A 12,823-nucleotide genomic window follows, 5' to 3' on the forward strand; every position below is an offset into this window, starting at 1 on the left:
CCAGACGAACCCCCATTTGGGAAGAGGAAATGTCTTCCTCCCCTACAGCTTGTTAAAATTATGGAACTGAAAGCTGAATTTGATAGTGCACGAGTAGGGAAAAATGACAAAATTAGGTTATTAATAGTTCTTTATACTAAAGATTTTTGCTTTATCTAGGAAATGGGCCATCATTTGATGACTTAACGTATGTTAATTACATAATCAGCTTTGAATTTTTAAAACATTAGTCTGGAAACAATAAATGCACCATAAGATCAGGGACAAGTGTCTTCTCTATTCACTACTTTATTAATCCCAGCATCTAGCAAATAATTGTGTTTTCATGATTGACTCTCAATTCTGATGGAACCATAACCAAACATCTTTTTTGCCCATTTATAACTTCGTACTTAAGTAAGACTTTTCTTAAGTGAGCATCTATCTTTTAGACGTAAAAACTGCACTGATTATTTTTTCTGTGGTCATGGGTTGAATTTTTTAATAACCTGTGTTTTTATCCATATTTAAATGTCACAGTCTGGATTGAATGCTTTTTCTGGAAGCAGAGACATATGTGAAAGCTTCAGGTTTTTTATTTCTTTACTTGTTCTTTTTGGATTTCATAAAAAGGGTATAAATGAGCAATAAAATAACTTGGTTAGAATGTGATTGAATACAAGACTGCCTTTGTTTTTAAAGGTCATATGTTATGCTTAAAAATACGTGTGGCAAAATCACTGTGCAAAATTGAGGTTAAATAAGCATACTAAAAACAAAAACACTATCTTCAATCTTAAAAGTCCTAAAGAGTATAAAGTTTTGATTAAATAAAAAATTAATTATGAATTATTTTAATACGCAATTTAGGTATTAAATAAAATTAGCATTTTTTCTCTTAAATATGTGTTATCAAGTTTCAAGAACGTTAAAAACGTCTCTGATGATTTAATCTGAAATCATTCCTACAGCAAAATTCATAAATAATAAATATTATCTTATTAATCCATATTTTAGTGTAGCTGGGTCTCAGAGCAAGTTAGTTCCTCAGGGAATGCAGTGTTCTTTATAAAAGAAGGCGATGAGACGTAATCTCCAAGGAATTAAACTGTGAAAACAATCTTAGTATTGTACATGCTAATATAAATCTGTTATTCCCTTTCCACATCTATCACAACACATTTTAAATTGTGGCTGATCTCAAATGCAAATAGCTGTCTTATTAGAAATTGCGGCTGTATGTGCTAATGTCTCCCTGGATTTCTTGGGAGTTTGCTATCTACTCATCAAAACAATAGAAATGAATGATGATTACTGCAAGGCTTTGAACAAGGAGGAAAAGTCAGGACATTTTAGAGGTTCTAGATGTCTGAGGCATTGACAGTTTGTATCACACACATGAATGGCTATCTCTTTAGATCATGTAAAGTAGCCTCAATGTATTTATTAGGAAAGTAAAATATTTTTCAACTTCTTGTGTTTGTTGCAGCTAATAAAATATGAGTCATTTGAGTCTGTGTGTTTTATAGGCAGTTTTTGTTTCAACATTTGGTAAAATGTTATTTTGCTTAAAGAATAGAATATGATAATTTCAAAGACATGAATAAAGTTTAAATTTTGATTAAGGATTAACAGTCGCTAAAATAATTGGGAATGAAAATTTAAAACCAGTCCATTTGTAATGTCTCTCCTTGGTTGAAATTGTTTTGAAGCTTTTATATTCACATGTTATTATACAGATAAAATGTGTGTGTTTATAGAATATATAGGCCCTTATAAAAGTTTAGATTCTTTAGTTTTTTTGTTATAATTTTGTTTATTTAAAGTATATTTTTAAAATAAGTAAAATCCAATTTACTTTGGTGAAAAGATATCATCTGTGAATCCCTTACTTTTCTGTTTACTACAGGTAGTGAATGAATAAAATACTGACCGCTAAACTGTTATCTTTCCTGGGCTGTTGGTTTAAGTGACCAGGAAGAAATTGGAAGATGCATAGAGGATGACCATTTTGATAGAGAGCCTTAGTAATTTGCTTTTAAAAAAATTAAGGTTATTCCATAAAAGCAAAGAACAAAACTAAATTGAAGAGGGAATAATGTCTTGTGTGTTATTCATTTAAATTAACTTCTCTCCTAAAATGGAATGGTATCTTTTCAAGCTACACACAATCAAGATTAAAATAACTTGACTCCTCTTTACAATTAAAATGTGCATAAAAACATTATGCAAATAATATTGCTATACAAATAATTATAATATATCTATTACCTTTTTTAATGGTACTTGTATTAACAGAGTTATTTTTAATGTTCTGATTTATAACAAGTGAGAATATAGGATTAGGTGTTGTCTTGGTTTCATTTAGGAAATTTTAAGGTTTTAGGAAATTTTAAGGATCTTAGATGTAATTATATGGTTTATGAGAGGTGAAGATTTAATTTATTTGACTTTCTGCCTTACTTTATACATTCCTAGATAGTATTATAATTTTAAATCTGAAGATTATTATGAATAGAAAAATAGATTTTTAGCTGAATTTATAATTTTCTTAACATAAGTAGAAATTATTAATTTGGGGATGCCTTTTACTGTATTAGGTAGGATCATTATTAGCATTGCCCTATCTGTGTCACAATATATATAGACAAACAATACAGTTCTGAATGGATTTCAAATGCATTTGGCATTTGAGAACCTTAATAATGCTCATTAGGAAAATTACAGTTTGATAATTATATCAGTTTATATGGAGACATCTATACATATTTGTTTTAGTTAGGGTGATACTACTTACTATAACAAATAGATGCAAAAATGTATAGAAGCGCAAATGCTACAATTTTATTCCTTGTACTCACAGTCATATGAAGAGGATAACAAGTTGGTTAAATAGCTTTCCTCCATGCGGTCATTCAGAATCCAAGCAGTCATAGGCTCTGCCATCTTCATTACATTATTTTCTTCTTCACTCTGGAGGTCATGTCCATTTCAGCCAGATGAATGAGCACATATGAAAAGTTTTAATAGGTTAGTTCTAGAAGTAGCAAATATTAAAATACTCACATTCTCTTGGCTGAAACTCAGTCACATGCCCACAACTAGCTTCAAAGAAGGCTGGAAAATGTACTCAGCTGTGCCTAGGAAAAAAAGGAGAACATGTATTTTAGTGAGCAGCCAATACTTTTGTCTATAGTCTACCTTTCTGGCCATGAAATAGCCATGCACATCCTTTTCCTGCCTTCCATGTGAGGAGATCCCAACGTTGCCTATTTATTGGATCCAACACAAAATCAAGGATCTTAAGCCAATGCAAGTCCTCTCTCTCAGGTTGGAATGTGATTCCTTGGGTTTTACAGGCTATGAAATTTAACTGTTCTTCCCTAGTCTCACCAAGCCGCAAATAAATGGTGAAGCAGAGGCTATCTGCTTCATTCAGAGAATATCTGCTATAATCATTCCCATTTAGAAAGGGAAGAATAGGAAGAATGCAAACACACGAGTCATTGGTCCATTGTGATGATGAAACCTGTTGTGCTGGAGACCACTCAGAAGTCCCATTGTACTGACAGTAGAAGTTTCTTGCTTAGATTTTAATTATGATCTTTATAGAGAAACCACCTTGTCTGTTGATCTCCATGGCTCTGCCTTCTGGATAGTTCTCCTTCCTGGTCACATCTGAAGTGGATGTTACAAATCTACAGTTTGCTGCCTTTAGGAGCTACATTCTGCTGATTTAAGTTTAGAGGCCCAAGGATTGGTTTTCATTCACAGACATTTTTAGGCAAAGTTTCTTGTTTTCTTGTATGTATAGTTTCCTCAGATGTTAGTAACCTTCTTACCATTTCTAGTTAGTTACATGTGCCAGTAATCACACTGCAATTTCTTTCCTAGTCATACTTCTCACATCTGCTTTCTTTCTATACTTCAGAACTCCTTGCTTCCCTCCTTCTACCCAAAGGTGGCTGCCTCCAGGTGATCTGAAACAATAGGCTCAGGTGAGAGAGGAACATCCTTAATCTGTTCTTTGTCTCTCTCTTTCTCGTTTTTAACTAAGAAGTCTTGATGGGCCTTTGTTCTTTAAAGCCTTTTTCATTTTTATTTCCTGCTGTTTGACTTTTAGAAGAAGTTGGCTTTTAGAAGTAGTTAGCTTTTCCAACCTTGTTAGTCTCCAAATTACGTGACTCTTTATTCCCTTATAGTTTTGCTTGTGAACTTGTCAGTTCTTGCCTGATCTCATCTTTATCTTATAGCTCCTTAATAGAAGCATTGAGGAGCAACTTCCAGGCATCACTCTGGGGAAAACTTAAGTCTAATAAATAGACCCCACCAATGTATAATGACTCAATCACATTAGAATTTCTTCCTTTTTCAGTAGAGTACTAGCATAGTAAACAAATTAGAGAGTACCCTTCTACACCCCAGGCTACTCAAGGTTTTGTGTTCCTACAAATGTACCCTTAGGGTTTGTCAGGGGGTCATTTCTATTCTAGCCAACTGGAAGAGGAAAGAGAGGTCAGGATTCTACGTGGGAGATTTTTAATGCTCAGGTCTGGAAGTGACACACATCACCGCCTTTCGTATTCTATTGACAAGAACTCAATTACATGTTTCAACTGAGGCTAGGAAGTATACTCTAGGTCTTTGCCAGGAAGAAAGGAGAATATGAATTTTGACAAGTAAGTTGTGGTCTCTGCCACAATATTTTATAAATTCAATAAAAATAATAAGATTTGATTTGGGGCTGGCCCCGTAGCACAGTGGTTAAGTTCGCACGGTCCACTTCTCGGTGGCCTGGGGTTCACTGGTTTGGATCCCAGGTGCTGACATGGCACTGCTTGGCAAAAGCCATGCTGTGGTAGGCATCCCATGTATAAAGTAGAGGAAGATGGACGTGGATGTTAGCTCAGGGCCAGTCTTCCTCAGCAAAAAGAGGAGGATTGGCTGTAGTTAACTCAGGGCTAGTCTTCCTCAAAAAAAAAAAAAAAGGATTTGAAAGATATGTTGTCAATTAAATCAGTGCATGTAATATAGTGAGCATGAATATTAGTAAATGATAATAGTTTTTTATACTGTTTACAGGAAGACAGGCATAGCTAGAATTCAAATTCATGTGCTTTTGTTACTTATGTCATGCTTTTTTAAACAAAATTCAAACTACCTGAGAATACACACTTTAGTCTTTTTGTGTAACACATTAGGTAATTGGAAAGAAACATACTGCTATGAGCACGCCTACAGCCCCAACCCATCTGAATAAATAGTACATGATTTTCACATTTATAGATAGTGCTTTCTAACAGTGTGGTTTAATTCAGCAGTGATAGTACTTGATAAAATGAATGTTACCAAAAACAAATGATTGGGAAATTTAATTATAGGCAATTGTATACTTCATACTTTATTTGAAAGAATTTTGTGTTCCTTACTTATATCTAATGGGAATAAGTCAAAGATATTTTTACCCATTGCTTTAAAAATGAATTTTATGGAATAAATTATTCCTGAAGTTTGTAGACAGTCTTTTTGGTTTTTTTAGGACTTCATCATAATTATTTTCTTTCTTTGCAGCAGGCATTTTGGAGATCAAAGATGGGTAGAAAAGATGCCTCCACTATAAAACTTCCTGTTGATCAGTACAGAAAGCAAATTGGTAAGCAATGAATTCCTTGTGACACATTACTGTGAATGAAGATAAAGAAAAAAGCAGTTATGTGTGATATTAAGAAAATAACTCTTCCCTAACACATGTGATGCATAGAATATGAAGAATGAAGGACTATATAGAGTTTTTAAGGAACTAAAGATAAGTACAGCTTTATCTACCAATGAAGAAATGAGTTTGTGCACTTGTGATTTTTTCAAAGCTCTTAAAATTTTTATTAATTTAATAAAAGCAAAAATCAATTTTATTATTATTAAGGCTTTTATATAATCAGTATTTTTTTTCTTTTATTGAGTTATTGATAGGTTACAATCTTGTGAAATTTCAATTGTACATTAATGTTTGTCAGTCATGTTGTAGGTGCACCACTTCACCCTTTGTGCCCAACCCCCACCCCACCTTTCCCCTGGTATCCACTAAACTATTCTTGGTCCATAGTTTTAAATTCCTCATATGAGTGGAGTCATACACAGATTATCTTTCTCTTGCTGGCTTATTTCACTTAACATAATTCTCTCAAGGTCCATCCATGTTATTGCAAATGGAATGATTTTGTTCTGTTTTGCAGCTGAGTAGTATTCCATTGTATATATGTACCACATCTTCTTTATCCATTCGTCTGTTGATGGGCACTTAGGTTGCTTCCACGTCTTGGCTATTGTAAACAGTGCTGCAATAAACATTGGGGTGCACAGGACTTTTGGGATTGCTGACTTCAGGCTCTTTGGATAAATACCCAGTAGTGGGATGGCTGGATCGTATGGTAGTTCTATTTTTAGTTTTTTGAGGAATCTCCATACTGTTTTCCATAGTGGCTGCACCAGTTTGCATTCCCACCAGCAGTGTATGAGGGTTCCCTTTTCTTCGAACCCCTCCAACATTTGTTGCTATTAGTTTTAGATATTTTTGTCATTCTAACGGGTGTAAGGTGATATCTTAGTGTAGTTTTGATTTGCATTTCCCTGATGATCAGCGATGATGAGCGTCTTTTCATGTGCCTATTGGCCATCAGTATATCTTCTTTGGAGAAATGTCTGTTCATGTCTCCAGCCCATTTTTTCATTGAGTTGTTTGATGTTTTGTGGTTGAGTTGCGAGAGTTCTTTATATATTAAGGATATTAAGCCTATGTCAGATATATGACTTGCAAATATTTTTTCCCAGTTAGTGGGTTGTTTTTTTGTTTCAATCCTGTTTTCATTTGCCTTGAAGAAGCTCTTTAATCTGATGAGGTCCCATTTGTTTATTCTTTCTGTTGTTTCCCTTCTCTGAGAAGGCATGGTATCAGAAAAGATCCTTTTAATACTGATGTCAAAGAGTGTACTACCTACGTTTTCTTCCAGAAGCCTTATGGTTTCAGGTCTCACCTTTAGGTCTTTGATCCATTTTGAGTTTATTTTGGTGAATGGTGAAAAAGAATGGTCAATTTTCATTCTTTTACATGTGGCCTTCCAGTTTTCCCAGCACCATTTGTTGAAAAGACTTTCTTTTCTCCATTGCATGCCCTCAGCTCCTTTGTCAAAGATAAGCTGTCCATAGATGTGTGGTTTTATTTCTGGGCTTTCAATTCTGTTGCTTTGATCTGTCCACCTGTTTTTGTACCAGTAGCATGCTGTTTTGATTACTGTAGCTTTGTAGTATGTTTTGAAGTCAGGGATTGTGATGCCTCCTGTTTTGTTCTTTTTTCTCAGGATTGCTTTAGCAATTTGGGGTCTTTTGTTGCCCCATATGAATTGTAGGATTCTTTGTTCTAATTCTGTAAAGACTGTCATTGGGATTCTGATTGGGATGGCGTTGAATCTCTAGATTGCTTTAGGTAGAATGGACATTTTAACTATGTTTATTCTTCCAATCCATGTACATGGAATGTCTTTCCATCTCCTTATGTCGTCATCCAATTCTCTCAGAAAGGCCTTGTAATTTTCATTATATAGGTCCTTCACTTCCTTAGTTAAATTTACCCCAAGGTATTTTATTCTTTTTGTTGCGATTGTGAATGGTATTGTATTCTTGAGTTCTTTTTCTGTTGGTTCATTACTGGAGTATAGAAATGCTACTGATTTATGCAAATTTATTTTATACCCTGCAACTTTGCTGTAGTTGTTGATTACTTCTAACAGTTTTCCAATGGATTCTTTGGGGTTTTCTATATATAAGATCATGTCGTCTGCAAACAGCGAGAGTTTCACTTCTTCCCTCCCTATTTGGATTCCTTTTATTCCTTTTTCTTGCCTGATTGCTCTGGCCCGGACCTCCAGTACTATGTTAAATAAGAGTGGTGATAGAGGGCATCCTTGTCTCGTTCCTGTTTTCAGGGGGATGGGGTTCAGTTTTTGCCCATTGAGTATGATGTTGGCTATGGGTTTGTCATATATGGCCTTTATTATGTTGAGGTAGTTTCCTTCTGTGCCCATTTTGTTCAGAGTTTTTATCATAAATGGCTGTTGGATCTTGTCAAATGCCTTCTCTGCATCTATTGAGATGGTCATGTGGTTTTTATTCCTCAGTTTGTTGATGTTGTGTATCACGTTGATTGATTTGCAGGTGTTGAACCATCCCTGTGTCCCTGGTATGAATCCCACCTGATCCTGATGTATGATTCTTTTGATGAATTGCTGAATTCTGGTTGCCAGAATTTTGTTTAGAATTTTTGCATCTATGTTCATCAGTGATATTGGCCTGTAGTTCTCTTTTTTCGTGGTGTCCTTGTCAGGTTTTGGTATCAGCGTGATGTTGGCCTCATAGAATGTGTTAGGAAGTGTTCCATCTTCCCTAATTTTTTGGAATAGCTTGAAAAGGATGGGTATTAAATCCTCTCTGAAAGTTTGGTAGAATTCCCCAGGAAAGCCATCTGGTCCTGGGGTTTTATTCTTTGGGATGTTTTTGATTGCTGTTTCAATCTCTTTCCTTGTGATTGGTCTGTTCAAATTGTCTGCCTCTTCTTGAGTGAGCTTTGGGAGACTGTAGGAGTCCAAGAATTTATCCATTTCCTCTAGGTTATCCATTCTGTTGCCATATAGTTTTTTGTAGTATTCTCTTATAATCTGTTGTATTTCTGCAGAGTCTGTTGTTATTTCTCCTCGCTCATTTCTGAGTTTGTTTATTTGAGCTTTCTCCCTTTTTTTCTTTGTAAGTCTGGCTAGTGGTTTGTCAATTTTATTTATCTTCTCAAAACACCAGCTGTTTGTCTCATTGATCCTTTCTACTGCCTTTTTCGTTTCAATAGTATTTATTTCTGCTCTGATTTTTATTATTTCTCTCCTTCTGCTGACCTTGGGCTTCATTTGTTCTTTTTTCTCTAGTTCAGTTAGGTGTGCTTTAAGGTTGCTTATTTGGGATTTTTCTTGTTTGTTAAGATGTGCCTGTATTGCGATGAATTTTCCTCTTAATACAGCTTTTGCTGTATCCCATATGAGTTGGTATGGCATGCTATCATTTTCATTTGTTTCCAGGTATTTTTTTATTTCTTTTTCAATTTCTTCAATGATCCATTGCTTGTTCAGTAGTGTGTTGTTTAGTCTCCACATCTTTGTGCCTTTCTCAACTTTTTTCTTGTAATTAATTTCTAGCCTTATAGCACTATGATCTGAGAAGATGCTTGTTATTATTTCAATTTTTTTAAATTTGTAGAGGCTTGCCTTGTTTCCCAACATATGGTCTATCCTAGAGAATGTTCCCTGTGCACTTGAGAAGAATGTGTATTCAGCTCCTTCAGGGTGGAGTGATCTATATATGTCTATTAAGTCCAATTGTTTTAGTTTTTCATTCAGCTCCACTATTTCCTTGTTGATTTTCTGTCTGGATGATCTGTCCATTGATGTGAGTGGGGTGTTGAGGTCCCCTACTATTATTGTGTTGTTTTTAACATCTTCCTTTAGGTCTGTTAATAGTTGCTTTATGAATCTTGGTGCTCCTGTGTTGGGTGCATAGATATTTATAAGCGTTATTTCTTCTTGATGAAGTGTCCCTTTGATCATTATATATTGTCCCTCTGTGTCTCTCTTTACCTGTCTTATTTTGAAATCCACTTGGTCTGATATGAGAATTTCAACACCTGCCTTTTTTTCCTTGCTATTTGCTTGAAGTATTGTCCTCCACCCCTTCACCCTGAGTCTGTGTTTGTCCTTGGGGCTGAGGTGTGTTTCCTGGAGGCAACAAATTGTTGGATCTTGTTCTTTAATCCATTTTGCCACTCTGTGTCTTTTTATTGGAGAGTTCAATCCATTCACATTGAGAGTGATTATTGATGCATGTGGACTTAATGCTGTCAATCTGTTGCTCATTATCTTGTTTTCCTGTGTTTCTTTTCCTGTGTGCTTTATACTATCCATTTAATACTGCAATTTCTTATGCTGGGTTTCTTAGATTTTTCCTTATCTATGATTTGTGACTCTGTTCTGTACTTTATTTTAGTGTCTACCTTGAAGTTTGTAGTTAGAATCTCATGTATAATATAGTCTCTTCTCTGGTGGTCTCTTACTTACTCGACCAATACTGATTTAGACCCTTTGCTCTTCCCCTCCTAAATAATTATTTTCATTTTTTATTCCAACTCGTCTTATTAATTTGTAGTTAGAGTGCTAAGATCGTCCTTGTTTTGGTAGTTTCCTTATTTTTACCCTAATGCTATAGTTGAATATTTGCTATCCTGTTCTGGTTCTATCCATCGGTCTCCCTAGTCTGTGGCTTGTGTCCCCTTTCTCCCTTTTTTCTTTTTTCAAGTATGAAAGCCTTCTTGAGGATTTCTTGTAATGGAGGGCTTTTAGTTACAAATTCCCTTAACTTTTGTTTGTCTGGAAAAGATTTAATTTCTCCCTCATATCTGAAGGAAATTCTTGCTGGATAGAGTATTCTTGGCTGAAGGTTTTTATCCTTTAAAGCTTTGAATATATATAATAATATTATCATCTATTAAATCATTTCTTTTTATTCATATACAAACTTTTAATTCTGTTGACCTTAATGGCAATAATTTGATAACCTCAAAATTCTCCTTTAAAATGTTACCTTAATAAAATGGTGGACTAGAGAAAAGTCCACTTATCAGCATAGAAGATAACAGAAAGCTTATCTGTTTTAGACTAGGAACTAGGTAAAGATTTTCTACCCATTCTTTTCAAGGATGCATGGAGTTTTTCTAAAAAGTTACCCACATACTAGGTGATAAACCAAGTCCCCTCAATTTTAAAGAATCAGTATCCTACAACCATGACTTTGAAATAATGTAGTAAATTAGAAATCAGTTAGAAGCAAAAAAGGTAACTTCCCCTTCCCCAGCCCCTACCCTCTCATTTTACATGTTCCTTCTCATTCTTACCCAGTCCCACTCCTTTCGAAATTAAAAAAATTAATTGATTTTAAATAACTCTTCTAAATAACTGACGGGTAAACAAAGAAGTTACAATAGAAGTCAGAAAATAAGTAGAAATAATTGCTACCAAGAGTATATTCCTATTTCATAAATATGATACATAAGGTGCACTACATAAAAGAAAAGATATTTCTGCAAATGACATTCAAAGTGAAAAGATATTTAGAATACATACAATCAATTAAAAATTTATATTTAGAAAAATAAAGTTCTACTATAAATGAATAAAATAGTCTAGAAACCCCATAGTAAAACGTGGCAAATAATATTCATTCATTCATAAAAGAGGAAACTAAATAGACAAACATGAAAACAAAACAAACAAGTACTACAATAAAAAAATGAAATCAAAAGAGGCAAATGAAAAGATCTAACTCACCTGATAGTCAGATAAATGCAAATTTAAAAATAGTACTTCTGACTGGATTAATTTCTTGAGGGAAGGTTAATATTTGATTTCTTTTGTATATCCTTCCTTCACTTATGAATAAATAGTGGGTTATGTTATTTATGATTTAAACAAAAGGACTGATTTACCACATTGAAGTCTCTGGTCAAATGGGATGTGCTGACCACATAAATAAAGAATAACCATATTGCAGATCAATCCATAATACAACTCTTAAATGTATAATTCTTAGAATTTTGACAAGAGTTATATACCCATGTAACCACATATGCTAATCAAAATATAGAACATTTCTATCTTCTCTGATAGTTGCTCATGTCTGCTTCCAGTCAGTCTCTACCCACCCCCTGTATGCAACCACTATTCTGATTTCTATCATCAGAGAAGAGTTTTTTCCTACAAAAAAAAGGCCTGCTAAGATTTTTATTGAAGTTGAATTTTATTAATAATAAATTTGGGAGAATAGACATGTTAAATATCCAAAGTCTTCTGTTCTACAAACATGGCATATCTTTCTTTTTATTTAGTTCTGTTCATATTTCTTAGAGCCAAGGAAGAATATGACAGAGAAAGTAATATAATTGTGAAGCCTCAGCCGTCTTCTTATGCTAAATTGTTCTGAAGGGTACCATGATATGCCTTATGTTCCCATACAAAGTTCTCTTTCCTCTTTTAGTTCCTTTTGAAAATGTAAGCAGGCACAAGATCTACCTGTCTCACAGGGCCTTGTGAGATCCGCAAGAAGTGTCAGAGCACTTGGGAAACAAGAGTGTTGCATGGACATGACTTATCCTGTGTGTACTTTGCAAATATAGTAATCATAATCAAATTATATTAAAATAGTGAGGGCATACTTTTGTTTAGTCTTTTTATGGATAATGCACTGCAGTCTTAAGATTCTCATACATTCTATAGAATGTTATATATAAGGTTTTTGCAAAAGCAGAGAAAGAAATGAAATGGAAAAGATGTTAGTTAATTAATAAAAATTAATTAATTAAGATATTAACTAATTCAAGGATTTTCTCAAGGAAGGATTTTCTGATTTTCTGTGTCAGAGTCAGAAAGTCCAACAAGCCTGAACACATGCTAATGATGACAGATCTTCTGTCATTGACAGTGTCTCCCTTAAATGGAGCCCTATGCAGATGTTGCCCACATATGATCCAAAATGTAATGAGAGAATAAAGCTACTAGAATTATTTTGGGGAGATACTTCAGTATTGGCAGTAAAAAAGAAGTACAAATAACAAATGAACTGGGTGTTGTAGTGTTTTTTGCAAATGTTTACCTCATTAGTAAGCTAATTCAGATTGCTAATAAACTTTCATAAAGAATAATAGCATTATATTTGTGCAATATCCCTTTGTTACTAAATCTCACTTATTTATGCAATTTTT

At 34.2% G+C, this 12,823-nt stretch overlaps 1 protein-coding gene across 6 annotated transcripts in view; it reads left to right on the forward strand.

Annotated features, from left to right (window-relative positions):
- Window positions 1-12,823, forward strand: part of TRIQK (triple QxxK/R motif containing) — an 82,312-nt gene that overhangs the window by 38,673 nt on the left and 30,816 nt on the right. For 5 of the 6 annotated variants that reach the window (XM_046642585.1, XM_046642587.1, XM_046642588.1 and 2 more), the window contains one exon: window positions 5,551-5,632. In XM_046642585.1, the coding sequence (XP_046498541.1) occupies window positions 5,551-5,632 (82 nt within the window). The remainder of the gene's footprint in view (window positions 1-5,550; window positions 5,633-12,823) is intronic. The other variant, XM_046642591.1, reaches the window with a different exon arrangement.

The sequence above is a fragment of the Equus quagga genome, chromosome 16, assembly GCF_021613505.1.
Source record: "Equus quagga isolate Etosha38 chromosome 16, UCLA_HA_Equagga_1.0, whole genome shotgun sequence".
NCBI classification, from domain to species: Eukaryota; Metazoa; Chordata; class Mammalia; order Perissodactyla; family Equidae; genus Equus; species Equus quagga.